The sequence below is a fragment of the Rhinichthys klamathensis genome, unplaced genomic scaffold, assembly GCF_029890125.1.
Source record: "Rhinichthys klamathensis goyatoka isolate OS25496 unplaced genomic scaffold, OSU_Roscu_1.1 h1tg000050l_1, whole genome shotgun sequence".
Lineage (NCBI taxonomy): Eukaryota > Metazoa > Chordata > Actinopteri > Cypriniformes > Leuciscidae > Rhinichthys > Rhinichthys klamathensis.
Window position 1 is genome coordinate 1,726,715 of NW_026606596.1, and position 18,176 is coordinate 1,744,890.

Here is an 18,176-nt window from a genome sequence, read left to right on the forward strand (position 1 = left end):
ATGACAGTTTCAAGATAACGTGATTCGGGGAGGAGGATTTTAGAAGGCGGGAGAAGGGAACTAATATCAGCTATGTTTACCCCTCTCACGTTACCATCACTCATACGTCCATCAGAGCAGTGCACATGTCAGTCCTGTAGAAGTATCAGAGCAACTCTGGGACCAGAGGCATTGAAGTAAACTGAGAGCAAAACACTCACTGTCAAAACATGACAGAGAGCAGAAGTGAGAGACTGAAAGAGTGATAATGAAACACTGGCCTGCAAACTGATCAGACAGAGAGACTTTCCTGAATTAAGGCCTTATTTTATGCTTTAATATGAGGTATGAATATTGCATCTTATTTGTATGGGAGAGTGTGTTAAGATGCGTCGCCCCTTAAAGGGCTAGTTCACCCAAAAAAAAAAAAAAAATTTCATTACTTAATACTTACTCACCACCCTCATGTCGTTCCAAACCCGTAAGACTTTCGTTAATATTCAAAACACAAATGAAGATCTTTTTGATGAAATCTGAGATATTTCTGTCCCTCCATTGACAGTTTATGCAACTACCACTTTGTCACTTTAAAAAGTTAATTTAGTTACTCCCAATTTTCTGAAGAGACTGGATCGTTTTAGTATATGATGAACAGATTTAATTTAGGCTTTTATTAGGCTTTTTGAAGCATCAAAGTAGTAGTTGCGTGGCTGTCAATGGAGGGACAGAAAGCTCTGATTTCATTCAAATATCTTCATTTGTGTTTCGAAGATGAACGAAAGTCTTACGGGTTTGGAACAACATGAGGGTGAATAATAATAAATGAAAGAATTTTCATTTTGGGGACTCTTTAATCTATCAAATTGTATATAATTTTGGTCACACAATTTAAATACCCATGAATTATTAATTGAACCAATTTTTTTAAATGGTTGCTGTTGCTTCTGAATGCATGAAATACTGTGTTAAATTGTTTCACTACATTCACAATGTTTCACTATACAGTATGTGAATAATGTGCAACAAAATAAGACGTAAACATTATTACATTTTCTATTTAAAGTGTAAATCATTAAACTTACTCCTTAACATGACACGCCTTTGAAAGACGGTCATATTTCTATGGCCCTATGTTAGTTGTTTTCTTTTACATCCTGAAATAGAATTAGACCTGACATATTAGTTTTTCCTCTCTCATATCTCTTTGCCTAGAGGACAACTAAAGTAAACAGGAGCATGTAATGGCCTCAGCAGTAGCTCATGTCCTTGTATCATTACTTATCTGTCTGCCCGCTGTTATTGCGGCTCATGTGGAAAAGTGGCATGAAAATTGTCGACATTTATTTGCCTCCACAACTCTGTAATCCAATTTTCCGTGCTCTTCTCTTCTTCTTTGCTCTGCAGAATAACGTGTTAAAGTTGCTGGTTTGGTAGCAGCTCCTCTTTTCTCACTCTCACGTTCTCCTGTTTATATAGGAGTTTGTCTTCTCTTGCCATCTCAATATCTCTTTAAAGAGATAGTTCACCCCAAAAATGAAAATTCTGTCATCATTGACTCACGCTCATGTCATTCCAAACCCATAAGACTTTGGTTACCGGTAATCTCGAAACAAAAATGTATTGTTTTTAGTGGAACCTGAGATGTTTCTGTTTCTCCATTGAAAGTCCAGGTAACCAAATTTTAAAAGATACAAAAAGGTCATAAAGACGTCATAAAACAAATCCATATGAATTGAGCGGTTTGATCCAAAACTTGTGGAGAGCTTTGTATGATGAACAGATTTAATTTAGGCTTTTATTTACACCGACAATGATCGAAAGACATACAACAATTTGTTCATCATATAAAGTGATCATATCTCTTTACAAGACATGGACTAACTGCACTATTCACATGGATTCGCTTCATGATGCCTTTATGACCTTTTTGGACCTTCTTTTCTGGGCTTTCAATGGACGGACGGACAGAAAGTTTAAAAACTCAATAAAAATATCTGCATTGGTTGATTCGATTTCGAAGATTAAGGGTTTGGAACGACATGATTGTAAGTGAATTATGACAGAATTTTCATTTTTGGGAGAACTATCCCTTTAAAGGCCAATTCACTCTATACCGACAGACACAGAGGTCACTGACCAATGGCAACAGTCACTTTGTCAGGTTTTGTCAGATCAGTGTTACCCCTATCGGCATCTTTTGGTGTTGGTTATCGCTTGTTTTCTCGTCAAGTAATGTCTGAGAGGTGACGTACTGTAATCTTTTGATCGTCCGCGCTGGTTGGCATCTGTCGGTGCAGTGTGAATTGGCCTCTTTATCATTTCAAAGTTAAAATGATGAAACATTGTGTTTTTTTTCCTGTTGGAAGACTTTTAATAACTCAGCATCATCTTCATTTCAGGTTAAGGTGTGTCCTGGCCCTCGGCCCGCTCTGTGGATGTCTGTCACCATGGCGAAGTTTGAGACCGGACGCACAAGCCCAGTGGTGCGCCAGATAGACAAGCAGTTCCTGGTGTGTAGTATCTGTCTGGATCACTACCACAACCCTAAAGTACTGCCCTGCCTGCACACCTTCTGCGAAAGGTCTGTATTTGTTGCTAAATTATGTTTTACTAACAAAGTTCGGGAGGAACACGTTCAAATGATCTATCCAATCATCACGTCATTCAAACCAGCAATCTGTAATCAACATGTCTACCCAGAGCCATAGAGAGAAAGAGTTGCGACACTCTTTGATGTCGCCGCGACGGCTGTCACGTGGTTCATGTAAGCCCCAATAGTTCCAAAACGTACGCGGGCTGTCATGTTCTTCTATGGACAGACAGCAGCGATTGCATTATTAAACGGTAAATATAAAATAAAACACACACCCAAGTACTTTTTAAGCTGTTATTGCGTTTTGTTAATGTCAGTTTTGCATTTGGAGAGGCAGGGTGACAACTTAGATAAGTTTTAGGCTATATTTTTGGAGGGAAAAGCTTAGTGTTCATGTTCGCATGGGTAGTAATAGCACTGGCTTTAGCGGCTCTAACTTAACTTTTCCATGTCATTCATCTGATGATGGACGTCTCATGATATTTATTTTAGCACAACTGGCTGGGCTGTATTAGGCTATTGATTCCCGTGATCTTGCTTATAAATTCCGCTTCGTGATCACGCAAAGAGGTCTGCAGTCCGTTCAGAACTCCAACCAACATAAAATATAATTAATAACTCTGTGCATGTACAAATGAATGATTTAGGAGGGAAATAGACTGCTCCCATAACGTAGAAAGCAACGACTATATACAGCAATGTTCGGTAAATATTCAACCGAAAAATATTCTTCATAAAATTAAACCGGAGAGATAGTTAATGAGTGAATTAACTATGTTCCTAAATACATATAAGCACATGTATAGCCCTAACCCATTTAAATAAATGAATTGTGTGTGTGTATGTATATAATATTATAGGCTATATATATATATATATATATATATATATATATATAAAATATTATTAAAAATATTATATACATCAGGTTACCAGTTAGCTAACGTTAGTGAAGTGTTGGTCACGTAAGCTATCGCTGCAATGAACCTATTATCTTCCAATAAACATTTACTAAAACTGGCTACATAAAATATAACTACAGACTAGATTCACGAGAGGTCGGCTAATGTGTGTAAAAGTAAAAAAATACAGTAATTTCATTAATTTACCAGCGAGCGTACTTCTGAAGCACTGAAAATGAATGGGGTTCAATGGAGAAACTATCAGTGTTTGGAACTATTGGCCGCTCCACGACACGCGTTACTTCCGCATTCCAAAGTTCCTATGGCGGTCTATGGGAGTGTCGCAACTCTTTCTCTCTATGGCTCTGTGTCTACCCAATCAGCATAAGTGGAGGCATATATATACACAGTCGCCAAACCTATGTTCCTCGTCAGTTTTCAGCATCCCTCCACCACCCCGTCTCCACACTCACCTGGTTACTTCCTAACCAGAAATACAATGGGGAGGAGAATGATGCGAGCCACACTTGAACTCATATTTCCCAGATGAGCACCAGAGCACAAGGCCACAGCTCTGGCATGAGATAGTAGGGATGCACGATGATATCGGGACAACATCGGTATCGGCCGACAAAAGCTTAAAATGACCATCATCGGCATCGGCCGATATGAATATTTCTGCCGATGAGTCTTGCCGATAGGGTGGCGTGTTTCCTATGTGCACGTGACGACCGTGAACGAAGCATGAGCGCCAGCAACTTAAACTTCCAACTAGGGGTGTGCCGTGTGTCTCACGGTTTTTGATCGTGGACGATTAAAATGTCTCCACTATCTGCTTTTGAAGAAAAATCATAGTATCGTGCATTCTATCAGTTCAATTCTGGCGCCTTCATCTCAACATACTGTACAACGCGACGTACATTCACATCACATCACATGTAAACGCAGAGGTAGAGTTACACTCACGGGACACCGCAATTCACAAAAGTTCATTGTTTGCATGTGCGTCAAAGTCTTGCTAGGTAAACATGTCATTCACGTGCTGATGCGCTTTTCTGAGCGCATTACACCCGACGCTCACAGGAACTAAAGCCTGTCACAGCGCCTGCATACTGGACTAATCTATACTGTCAAATACACACAAGGTTTACATAAACAAAGTTGGTTATGTCTAAAGTGAAAGCAAACAGAGAAAATCTGCTTGTCAAATGCGTGTATATTAGACGCATCGCGTTACTCGCGTGCAGTTCTTAAAGAGACAGTAATAATATTCTGCCGCTTGTCTTTAAAGAGATACTGCACCCAGAAATAAAAATTCTGTCTATCTAATGTTGTTTCAAACCTGGATTCATTTCTTTCTTGTGCTTAAATATACTATGGAAGTCACTGGAGTACAGCAACTGTTTGGTTAGCCACATTCTTCCAAATAACTTTTATAATTTCAACAGAAGAAAGAAACTTGAGAGAGTAAATGATGACAATTTAAATTTTTGGGAGAACTATCCCGTTAATGTTAATAAAACAACAAAACACAGAGGAAATCACTCACTGCTCTTGACTGAGAACATTAATAGAAGCTTTAACCTGTTAAGCTTCAAGCCCATTTTTGAAAAATCCCCAGATATGGCATTCCCAAACTGAAACAGATACAGTTCATGAACCCTTTGTACTAAAAACACAAGTAAGATCTCATTTGAAAGCTGACACCTGGAAGTTTATTGTAAATGTAGAATTAATTATTGTCATAATGAAAAAAAATAGTTATAAATAGCTTCAAAGTTTTCACAGTGAAACTGTATCAAATGCCCTTTTTGAAAAACGAAACATTTCAGTAAGCATTCTTATTTAGAAAAAAATCATAAAAATTACACCGAAGTTAGGTAGCAGGTGCTCAGTACTAGCTAGCATGTTAGCTTAGCACACCATCAATACACGACAATTTATGAGAATAAAACTATGTTTGTGCTCCAAACTTACTTTATAGCGCAAGTCGAGTGTTTTAGATAACTTTCTGTAATCTGATTTGGCTTCAGATAAAAAAATCAGATAGAAAATATATTATTTTATTGTATTCTGTACAATTTGAAAGTCTATCTCGATTAGCATTACATTATACATATAATCTATTATTATGAAAATACCTGACATGACTCGAAGAACACAGGTAAATCAAATATCATTGCAATCATGTTTATTGTCTTCAAAACATCTTTATCTGCACTTTACAGCGATCTCGGATAGCTTTGTTGTGTCAGGACTTCCTGAATGTCACATGATTATGGGCCTTTCTCAATCTGTGTTCTTGTCTGTACTTGTGTCCTTGTGTTCTTGTGAAACGTCATCTTTTGTGGCCCAAGTACTGTCCCAATACACAAGTTTGCATTTTGGCAAGAACAGTTAAAAATCCCGGATGTGTTCTTGACACGCCCATTTTACAGAGGATGCATCGGCTGGTAACTTGTGTGAACTTGACGGCAGAAATATCCCAGCATTCAATTCGGCATTCGAGGAAGGAGAGGCAGGTCAATACAGTATTTCGTTTTTCTACAATTACGTACACTATTTCATCACTAAATTCACTTCTGAGAACATTTGATGCGAGAAATCAACTGTGTAGATTTCAAATATTGGCATTTTACGAAAATGTATGGCTAATCGAAAATGTGCTCAAACGTTTTCGGAAGTGAGAATCTCCATAAGCGCCTGCGGGTGTAACGTTAGCTATCGAGCCAACCGGCCAGTTTGCTCACAGACTCGTTTTTCCCCACAGTCAAGAGACCATTGCAGCCTGGCTGTTATCGTCAACAATTCTCGTTATGTTTGGGTACTGCAGACGGTGTCTGTGCGGGGGTATTATTGCGCAATACCAGCAAGAACACATCGTCTCAAACTGTCAGCAGCGTTCTGTGTGCTCGTCACCTTGTGAGTTCATTTTTCCAAGAACAACTAGCAAGAGTGTTCTCCCCAAGAACACAAGTCCGTTCTTTGCATTCTTGGTTTTGAGAAACACCCTATGGCTCTTCTTCATGTGATCCATATATGGACTTTACTGTGCAAACAGCGCCCCAGACTGTTAGTATGAATTGATAACACAGTACATCAGAGTATACAGCGCTCAAAATGATTACATCGACGCATTTGGGTATAAATTCAATAAATATTATTCCTGTCGATAGAAGTCTGATGTAAACCTATGAGAATCTATCAATATTTCTCCAAATCTGCACATGTTTGAGCTAAAAGCCCTGAGGGACGTTGTTTTGTCAAGCGCTGTCATGACGATCGCACGGGAGTTTTTTTCTGAATGAGAGCAGCTGACGCTCATAATTCATATTAAAGGTAACGACTCATTTTTTAATTTCATAACTCCTGACACAAATTAAGACATAACTGTCACTATAAGTTTCACAGAATACAATAGTGGTCAAATACTGAAACTTGAGTCTTATATCGTTTTAATGATGTATAGTTTGTCAAGTTAATAACATTAAATATGATAGTAACTTTGAACTATTTAAAAAAAAAAAACGCTTCAGAGCGCCCACGCACTGGTGAAGGTTAACAGGTTTTTAATAAGCTTTTTTTGCACTTAAAAAAATACAAATATATCGGTATCGGCATCGGGGAAAATTAGTTTGAAAATATCGGCATATCGAATATCGGCCAAAATCCTATATCGTGCAATCCCTATGAGATAGGCTTGCTGTTATGTTCGGTGTTACCAGTGTTACACTGTGTTCAGCCGCACACGATTACATCACTTGGACACCACAGAACCGCCCCCACCGTCATTTAGACTTTTTTTAATAGTAATAAAAATCATTTAGTTGAGTTAGAGATCAGACACTACAATTAAAAACTGAACGCGTATGCTCAATTCAGCGCGACTCGTGAGCCGAATTAGCAGCAGGAGTCAGATTTCATTCATCACGTGACGAGAGTGAGTGACAATACGAAATGTAAAGGTGCCTATTTAAGCAAATATGTAATTGCACTGTTTTGAAATGTGATACCGGTGTACCGGTGATTTCCTCACCGTCACATCCCTAGCCTGAGCATATTAGAATTAGTCCTAACTGTTTTAATAACATGCTTAATGATTGAAGCATAGATCAGTTGGAAACCTTAGGATTGCATGAACTCTGTTTACTTACTGCTGACAACGCTCGGCATGGGTGCTCTGTCTCTACCACAAATATTTTCTTCTGTATAGATGGCTTGAGATGTGTGCAGTGAGACTCTTTGTCTTTATTTGTGCTTTGTATCTGTGGGGTTGAATGTCAGTGGAGTGTTTCCACTGTGATTGTTCGTGTTGTGACTGAAATTTCAGCAACACTTGCCCTCCTAGCCTTCTCGCTCTCACAATGTCCCGCAGGAGTACATCATTTATGAAATGTGAGACACACTGCATTCAAATGTTTGGGTTTGGTCAGATTTTTGTTTTGAATTAGTTTTTTTTTTGGAAAAAAAAGTCTCATGCTCACAGAGGCTGCATTTATTTGATCACATTTACAGTAAAACAGTAACATTATGGACTATTATTACATTTTAAAATAACTGTTCTCTATTTGAATATATTTTGAAATATTCCTGTGATGCTAAGCTGAATTTTCAGCCTCATTACTCCAGTCTTCAGTGTCACATGATCCTTCAGAAATCATTCTAATATGCTGATTTGCTGCTCAAGAAACATTTCTTCTTTTTATATCGTTGTTAAAACAATTGTACTTCTTAATATTTTAGTTTTGTTCAGGATTCTTTGATTAAAAAGCAGCATTTCTTGGAATACCGGTTTAAGTATGTAAACGTATAAATGTTTTTACTGACAGTTTAAAGCTTCATTGATAAATAAGTATTAATTTCTTTTAAAAAATGTAATCTTTTGAAATGTAGTGTATGTTAATGGTTGTTGTTGGTATCTGTTTTTCAAAGATACGTTTACATTGAAGGCGATGTGTGTAATATATGATGTTAAAATGCATCATATACCTATTTAAAGGGATAGTTCATATAAAAATGGAAATTCTGTCATTTACTCACCCTATGATCTTTGTAAAACCTGCATGTCTTACTTTCTTCAGTAGAACACAAAGGGAGTTATTTATAGCAAATACATGTTACTCCTTTCCATATAAAAAGAATGTGAATGGTGACTTAAATTTCAGTTGTTTCCTCACAAAGATATCGTATGACTTTAGAATATAGTGCATGAGTCGTATGGATTACTTTTATGATGGTTTTTAGTATTTGTCCTTTTTGGAGCTCAACAGTCCTTGGTCCCCATCCACTTACATTGTTAGGAAAACCGCAATGTGAACATTCTTCAAAATATTTCCTTTTGTGTTCCGCAGAAGAAATAAAGGGTTTGGAGCAACATGAGGAGAGTAAAAAAATAGCAACTGATATTTGTGGCTGATTGATTTAGTTTGAGGTTGTTAATCACGTCTGTCCTTCTCTTTATATCACAGGTGCCTGCAGAACTACATTCCCTCTCAGTCTTTGACACTGTCCTGCCCGGTGTGCAGACAGACCTCCATCTTGCCCGAGAAAGGTGTGGCGGCACTACAGAACAACTTCTTCATCACAAACCTCATGGAGGTGCTGCAGAGAGACCCAGAATGTTCTCGGCCGGAGGCCTGTAGCGTGCTGGAGCCCGCTGGGAAACCGCTCTCCTGTCCCAATCACGAGGGCAAAGTAAGCCTCTTACCATCTGATGATGAAACCACATTTGGCAATACTTAGTGGGAACATGGAGAAACCATAAAAAACGAGGTTGTAGGGAAAATCGTGGCTACAAGGGGTTGGGAATTTCTTTACCACCCCTGATTTCTCTACATTTAAGCCATTTTTTCATTGGCAGAGGCTGCTGTGTCACTACCAGCTTCTTTCCTTTGTGTCGTCAAAGTCATAATACATGTGTGTTTACGTTGTTCAGGCCTGTTTGCATACATTAGCTCCCTTTGATAATCCATTAGTATGCTGAATGAAAGGGTTGCTCACTGCTGCCCCTGCAGGTGATGGAGTTTTACTGCGAGTCGTGTGAGACGGCCATGTGCCTGGACTGCACAGAGGGGGAACACAGGGAGCATGTGACCGTTCCACTGCGGGATGTTCTAGAACAGCACAAAGCAGTGCTAAAGAATCAGCTGGATGCTATACGCAACAGGTACATATGCGCCGTTCGTAATAGTCAGCTCTTACATACAGTTCATCACTTCAATAATAACAACAGAGCACACTACATACATATTGCTTCAAATACATTTTTATTTTTATTGTCATTATTATAATAAAAATGTTATATTCAAAAACATTACATAATAATAATAAGAGTAATAATAATAATAATGATGAATATATTATGTTAGTTTTAGAAATTTTGTTATAAGTTTGTGTGTAGCAGTCATATAAATTATCATTACTATTATATTTGTTTTTAATTATGTATTTGTTATTTAAATTATTTGAGATATTATTAAAAATTAAGAAAATGTATGATAATAATAATTTAAATAATTATACAAAAAAATATGAATATAAAATGTTATATATATATATATATATATATATATATATATATATCATTTTACTAGTGACTAAATATAAAACAAAATTATGCTTTTATAAGCTGTTTTAAGTGATGATTGTGAATAATATTGCTGCCTGTTTTCCAAATTACTTGGCTTTTTCCCAAAATTTCTCTGATAAAATCTGTTCTTTTTAATTCGGTCAGGCTGCCCCAACTAACAGCGGCCATTGAGCTGGTGAATGAAATCTCTAAACAGCTGATCGAGAGGAAGAACGAAGCAGTCAATGAGATCAACATGACATTTGAGGAGCTCGAGAAGGCATTGCACCAACGCCAGGCTGCGCTCATCACCGACCTGGAGAACATTTGTAGCACCAAGCAGAAGGTCAGAAATCTCCTGATATGTTAAACAGGTTTTACTCCTATCTCTCTAACACTCCTTTCTGCTGTGTTCTCTGCAGGTGCTTCAGGCACAGTTATCCTGTCTTCTGCAGGGAAAAGAGCACATCCAGAACAGCTGCAGTTTCACTGAGCAGGCCCTGAACCACGGCAGCGCCACCGAAGTCCTGCTGGTCCAAAAGCAGATGAGTGAGCGGGTGAGCGCCCTAGCCTGCCACGACTTCCCTGAACGGCCGCACGAGAACGCCCACTTGGACTGCCAGATAGAGACTGAGGGTTTGCGACGCTCCATCCAGAACCTGGGCGTCCTGCTGACGACGGGTGCCGTGGGACACACCAGTGTGGCAACGGGAGAAGGGCTCAGACATGCCCTGGTCGGTCAGCACGTGACTGCAACTGTTACCACTAAGGATAAGGACAGTGATCTTGTGCGGACTGGTAACGCGGTCCTCCGTGGGGAGATAACGGGGCAGGACGGAGTGCGGTCGGTGGAGGTGGAGGTCGTGGACAATAAAAATGGAACGTACGAGGTAGGGTACACGATTAAGAGCGAAGGGGAGTACTCGTTCTCTTTGATGCTTTATGGACAGCCCGTGCGGGGCAGCCCGTTCAGACTGCGGGCGATAAAGCCGTCAGATGTGCCCCAGTCTCCGGATGATGTGAAGAGGAGGGTTAAATCTCCTAGCGGGACAGGAGGACACATCAGGCAGAAAGCGGTACGGAGACCCTCCAGCATGTACAGCACCACCAAAAAGAAGGAAAACCCCATAGAGGATGAGCTGATTTACAGAGTGGGTAAGAAACACTGGATAAAAAAAAATATGTGTGCACAATAAGAAGTTAGACATTAAATTGTTGTTCAATATTATTTTGATTTTGTGAATTTCCTTTGTCTGACCCCTCAGGCTCTCGGGGGAGGGAGAAGGGAGAGTTCACTAATCTACAGGGTATCTCTGCTTCCACTAATGGGAGGGTCATTGTAGCGGACAGCAACAACCAGTGTATACAGGTTAGTCGATGTATAGAAATATTATAAAAATCATAGGCTTCATTTCTAAAGCAATTTAGTGGATATTAAAGTAATGAACCAATGTGTCAGTAATCTTACTTGGGATCAATACAGACATATAGACAGATTTTCATTGCATTCAGTGCAAAATTTGATCATCTGTTTGTTTTTATAAAGGTGTTTACTAATGATGGCCAGTTCAAAGCACGGTTTGGGGTCAGAGGTCGTTCCCCAGGACAACTGCAGAGGCCGACAGGAGTGGCAGTCGACACGAATGGAGACATTATAGTAGCTGATTATGATAACAGATGGATCAGCATCTTCTCCCCTGATGGGAAATTTAAGGTGATGTTTACATCATAATTTACAGTCTATATATATATATATATATATATATATATATATATACATACATTGATACATATGTGTGTGTGGTTCCGGTATACCCTACGTTATGGGGACAAAATGTCTCCCACAATGAAGGCAATATCTGAAATCCTTGATCTTGTGGGGACATTTTTGGGGTTTTTGGCATGAGGAAAACGGCTTATAAATTATACTAAGTGATGTGTAAAAAGGAAGTGTAAAAATGCTGAAAGTTTTCTGTGATGGGTTGGTTCAGGGTTAGGGGATAGAATATACAGTTTGTACAGTATAAAAATCATTGTGTATGGAATGTCCCCATAAAACATTAAAACCTAACCGTGTGTGTGTGACAGGAAAGACTATACTGTTACAAAAAATGTATATTTAAAATAAATGCTGTTCTTTTGAACTTTCTGTTCATCAAAGGCAGAGGTGGGAAGTAACGAAGTACATTTACATTTAGTATTTTTTTGGAAAAATTTTACTTTTAAGAGTAGATTTAATTGTGGGTACTTTTACTTTAACTCGAGTACATTTCTAATGAAAAAATGGTACTTTTACTTCGTTACGTTGGGCGACGTTCCTCTCGTTACTTTATTTTAATGCAATGTTGTTAAAAGCGTAGTTTATTCTAAGCGCGCGCTCTCTCTGTTTTCTGGGCATGAGCGATGCTCAATTCACAAATGAATCACTCTTTTGAGTCGATTCTGTTCAAAGACTTCATCAAACAAGTTGGGCAGATCTGTCTAAATCGGTTCGCGAATCAGTTGGAATGATCTGTTCAGTTTCCTGCACGCACTGAATCATCTCGGAGTCGTAACAGGAAGATTTAAGAACATCAAGAGCGTTGTATGAAGTGGCGGTCCACAGTCTACAGTACAGTCTAGAAAGTAAATCTGCAAATGCATCAAATTTTTTGCCAGCGATGAAGATCTTTATTAGTTGCATCGTATGTTACTTCGTAAGCTGTCTGTCTGTGAATGAATTATTCACGACGATACATTCGATTTCATTTCATTCAGGTAATACATTTTACAACCAAACAGATTATTACGCCATATAGCACTACTACAAAGTATGACATTACCCTTTTTTTGGACATATACATTAATTTATACATTAAATAAGCTATCATCGTCCAGTTTATGAATGTGTGTAGACACACAATGTGTGTCTTGCACAGTGGCGTGCGAACTCGACTTGAAAACGAATGCCTTTGCCTGCCTTATTAGACACAGTTAACCAGTTTAAAGATGCTTTCATAAATATAGCCTACATTTAAATACATTTTGGAGAACAGACAGAAGAAGATCCGTGCATTTGATCGTTGTTTGTGTTTGGCATGACATGACTGCGGGCACAGTTTTAACACTTTCTAATCTGTGTCAATGGTTCCCACCCCTTTACATATGAATGCAAAACTCCATAGAGTCACTTTATTCCGACATTGTCTAATAATCCAAATGTAGTTGTATAAGTTATTATACTATTATACAAACCAAAGGACAGGCAATGGTTTTCGGGTTATAGATATAATATACAGAAATAATGTTTGTCTCTTCTGTTTTTGTTGCAAAGATAGCTTATCTAATTATGATAATTTTAGTCATTAATATGAAAAAATATCTAAATAATATCATGTTTTATATATATATATATATATATATATATATATATGCCTATGTGATCCAAAGTAACTAGTAACTAACTACTTGAGTAGTTTTTTCATTGGATACTTTTTTACTCTTACTCAAGTAACTTTTAAGATTATTACTTTTACTTTTACTTTGAGTAAATATTTCTATAAGTACTTGTACTTTTACTTGAGTACAGTTTTTGGATACTCTACCCACCTCTGATCAAAGCAGTGACATTTTTTTTTTATCACAGTTTCCAAAAAAGATTTAAGCAGCATAACTCAAGCAGTACAATCCTTAAATATGTAAATAAATGATGGCTTCAAGTATACATTTAAATTATTGTCATTTTATTTGTTTCTTGCCCACTGTAAATAATTTTTCTTACTCAATGCCATGGTTGACTAATTTACATTTACATGTATTCATTTCGCAGTCACTTTTATCCAAATCAACTTACAAATGAGGAATACAAGAGTAAGTTATAACAAGGAGGAATATTAGAAATAGTGAAAACAGAAAAATAAGTTGTTTTATTTGTTTGTTTTTTAAGTCAGCAGGATGCAGTTAATGAAATCAAAATGGACTTTATTTGCTTTGTTAGCGCACATTACTAGTCTTGTGGTGAACAATTAATCAGTGTAAGTTAATACACAGAAAAAAATCGTTTGTCGTGGTAATCTTTAATCAAAATTTGAAATGTTGCTTTCGCTCTGAATGGCGTTCCTTCTCTGATGACATCAGTTTGACGGCTTGGGTTGAATATCCTTAACCACTTCCCTCCAACTGTCGGTCTGCTATGAGCGAGAGATGGAGAGGAGGTGGCCTAAAGTAAAACCCCGCCCTCTATTCAATATTCCGTTTCTCTTGGAAATACATCACAACACTGAAGTAAAGTCGGTGGCAACTTCCGTTTCACTGGGACTTTGATTGTTCATGGAAGAGATGAGTTTTCAGTTGTTTCTTGAAAATTGTCAAGGATTCGGCTACTCTGAATTACATATTCCTAAGAACCGTTTAATAAGGTCCTTTCTAAACGACCCTCTCTTAATGTCTGTGCCCCATGCAGAATAAGATTGGTGCTGGCCGTCTGATGGGACCCAAAGGAGTGGCTGTGGACAGGAACGGTCATATCATCGCAGTGGATAATAAAGCTTGCTGTGTGTTCATCTTTCAGTCTAATGGCAAACTAGTGACCAAGTTTGGAGCCAGAGGCACCTCAGACAGACAGTTCGCAGGTACAGCGATTGAACACTGTATCATAATGCTAATAAACCCAACGTTGAATAATGTAATGTGGTTTGTGGTGGTTAACCTAAGCACTAAAGAGTTGCAGAAGTGTTGTTGGCGCCCACTGTTGTGTGCTGTGACTGCTTTGTCCTCTAACATCTCTTCCTAATACCTCATTTGTCCAGCTCAGGAACTCTTCTTGTGACCAAAAATGTTGCAATTCATGAACAAACTTTAAAGAAACAAGAGCTAAATGGTGTTTCACTACAAAAGCAACTAAGAACCATTCTGGGAAGACAAATGGCGCAAAAGGCCGGTGTTTTTTATACAGAAATGGCCAGATTTACACAGGCTTCAGTTCCAGTGTCTAAAAGGATGTAAACCTGTATATTTCCCCTGCCTCAGTTCTGTTCCTGTGTTTCACTTTAGCATAAGCCATATTTTCAGTTGCATTATCTGTCTATATGATAAATAATGAAGGCCAATGCATGCATACATGAATGAGCTTATATTCTTTCTATGATACTGATAGATACACGCGTTAGTCATGCTTTTTGAAGCTCGGCCAACACTTTCTTCCTGCTGCTTATTTTACTATTTAAAAACATCAGTCCTTTTCCTAACCCTTTTAAGCAAGTGCATGTGGCTTGCGGACTGGTTTGGGATGTGCATCTCTAGACAGTCTTCCATTGTTCTTTTGGTCTGCTTCATGTTTGTTCCAGCACTCAAGGATGATTTTCATTCTTGCACCATTTGAAATGTTTTTGAAGTAGTTTTTGCGCTTTTTTTGTCTCAATCCCTTCTGCTCTGTCATTTATTCGTCTCTGCTTACCCTTGTTTGTGTTTTTCCCATTCCTTTTTAGAAAAAAGTGGTGTAAAGTTTGCACTGGAGCAAAAGTTTAGTAAATCTGGCCCTGGGTTCAGTAAGTATTGAGTGAATTCTCATCCCAGAATGTGGTGATTTATCTTTTTGAAATTAAGTTTCATTCTAGAACTGGATTCAAGATCAAATGATTTTGTGCTTTGTCTTTCTAATCAAATGTTGGCAAAAATCAAATTGTTCAATATGGATTAAGGCTTTTATCCAGGATTTGAAATTAACACCCGCCAACCCACCAAATGCGGGTACAAATCAACTGTGGCGTTTAACGCTGTCAAATCACTAGCCAATTTGGCAGGTTACTTACATTTACTCACTTTGCTGGGGAAGTTCGTGTACAATACTCAACCTGTGAGTCATCATGATATATTAAATACAGCATATTGCGCAGAATCTGCACATATCTGGCTTACTTGAACATGCCCGTCACTACGCAACAAATAATGGCGGGCGCTTGTTCATTTGCATTGAAGCAATAGCGAAGATTAAAAAGCATTTGGTTAACAGAAAAGACATTGTTATTTTCCAACATCCTACAATTTTAGCAGACCCTGGCTTGTCCTGAGACCACAGGTTTGTTTTGTTCCGCGTGGTGTTTGATGTGCATTGTACTGTATTGATCTGTCCACTTAAAATACATTTTTTTGGTTAAAAGGATGAGGATGGCTGGATGACAGGATTTTGTTTGAATAAGAAATAAATGTATGAAATCCAAATTTTATAATATATATTATATGTATATATGGTTATATAAGCTGTGATGTAGTTAATATGGTTTATTTATTTATTATTATTTATTTATTTAGGCTAGGGGAAGTTCTGAATGGCCGATAACTTAAAAATTTAGCAGCCAAATTGGCCGGTGAGTGAAAAAGTTAATTTCAAACCCTGCTTCCATACACATTACATCACGAGATCTATCTAATCCGCTATGAGATCTTGATCACATGACATCCCTGCTCTCCTCTCCGCTCTTTTTCTGTGTCTTTATCACGTCTGAATCTTTCTTCTCCCCCATTTCTCTCTGTTTTCTCGCATGCAGGCCCGCACTTTGTTGCTGTCAACAACAAGAATGAAATTGTGGTGACAGACTTTCATAACCACTCCGTCAAGGTGAGTGTATCTCATGGTCGTTCTTACAATTTTCACCTGGTGGACAATAATCCCATAAACTTAAACGAAGGGACCTGAACCATATCTAAAGACCAGAATATATATATATATACACTCACCGGCCACTTTATTAGGTACACCTGTCCAACTGCTCGTTAACACTTAATTTCTAAGCAGCCAATCACATGGCGGCAACTCAGTGCATTTAGGCATGTAGACATGGTCAAGACAATCTCCTGCAGTTCAAACCAAGCATCAGTATGGGGAAGAAAGTTGATTTGAGTGACTTTGAACGTGGCATGATTGTTGGTGCCAGAAGGGCTGGTCTGAGTATTTCAGAAACTGCTAATCTACTGGGATTTTCACGCACAACCATCTCTAGGGTTTACAGAGAATGGTCCGAAAAAGAAAAAACATCCAGTGAGCGGCAGTTCTGTGGGCGGAAATGCCTTGTTGATGCCAGAGGTCAGAGGAGAATGGCCAGACTGGTTCGAGCTGATAGAAGGGCAACAGTGACTGAAATAACCACTCGTTACAACCGAGGTATGCAGCAAAGCATTTGTGAAGCCACAACACGCACAACCTTGAGGCGGATGGGCTACAACAGCAGAAGACTCCACCGGGTACCACTCATCTCCACTACAAATAGGAAAAAGAGGCTACAATTTGCAAGAGCTCACCAAAATTGAACAGTTGAAGACTGGAAAAATGTTGCCTGGTCTGATGAGTCTCGATTTCTGTTGAGACATTCAGATGTTAGAGTCAGAATTTGGCGTAAACAGAATGAGAACATGGAACCATCATGCCTTGTTACCACTGTGCAGGCTGGTGGTGGTGGTGTAATGGTGTGGGGGATGTTTTCCTGGCACACTTTAGGCCCCTTAGTGCCAATTGGGCATCGTTTAAATGCCACGGCCTACCTGAGCATTGTTTCTGACCATGTCCATCCCTTTATGGCCACCATGTACCCATCCTCTGATGGCTACTTCCACCATGTCACAAAGCTCTAATCATTTCAAATTGGTTTCTTGAACATGACAATGAGTTCACTGTACTAAAATGGCCTCCACAGTCACCAGATCTCAACCCAATAGAGCATCTTTGGGATGTGGTGGAACGGGAGATTCGCATCATGGATGTGCAGCCGACAAATCTGCGGCAACTGTGTGATGCCATCATGTCAATATGGACCAAACTCCCTGAGGAATGCTTCCAGCACCTTGTTGAATCTATGCCACGAAGAATTGAGGCAGTTCTGAAGGCAAAAGGGGGTCCAACCCGTTACTAGCATGGGGTACCTAATAAAGTGGCCGGTGAGTGTATATAAATATATATATATATATACATTTTTATTGTATGTATGTATATATCTTGGGAAAGTATTTGTACCTAATCATTTTTGTTTCACATTTTATGTTGCTGCCTTGTTAAACTACTTTAAATTACTTTTTTTCCACATCAATCTACACTCCATACACCATAATGAATATTAAAGGGGTGGTTGATTATGATTCCACTTTTCTAAATTTAGTTAGTGTG

General features: G+C 38.5%; 1 protein-coding gene across 4 annotated transcripts in view; it reads left to right on the forward strand.

Moving 5' to 3' along the window:
• trim3b (tripartite motif containing 3b) overlaps window positions 1–18,176 on the forward strand; it is a 43,830-nt gene that overhangs the window by 23,441 nt on the left and 2,213 nt on the right. For 3 of the 4 annotated variants that reach the window (XM_056247723.1, XM_056247722.1, XM_056247721.1), the window contains exons 2-11: window positions 2,379–2,560; window positions 8,943–9,168; window positions 9,489–9,640; window positions 10,208–10,388; window positions 10,465–11,197; window positions 11,308–11,411; window positions 11,589–11,756; window positions 14,484–14,652; window positions 15,508–15,567; window positions 16,567–16,637. In XM_056247723.1, coding sequence (XP_056103698.1) covers window positions 2,415–2,560; window positions 8,943–9,168; window positions 9,489–9,640; window positions 10,208–10,388; window positions 10,465–11,197; window positions 11,308–11,411; window positions 11,589–11,756; window positions 14,484–14,652; window positions 15,508–15,567; window positions 16,567–16,637 — 2,010 coding nt within the window. In that variant the 5' untranslated portion in view covers window positions 2,379–2,414. The remainder of the gene's footprint in view (window positions 1–2,378; window positions 2,561–8,942; window positions 9,169–9,488; window positions 9,641–10,207; window positions 10,389–10,464; window positions 11,198–11,307; window positions 11,412–11,588; window positions 11,757–14,483; window positions 14,653–15,507; window positions 15,568–16,566; window positions 16,638–18,176) is intronic. The other variant, XM_056247724.1, reaches the window with a different exon arrangement.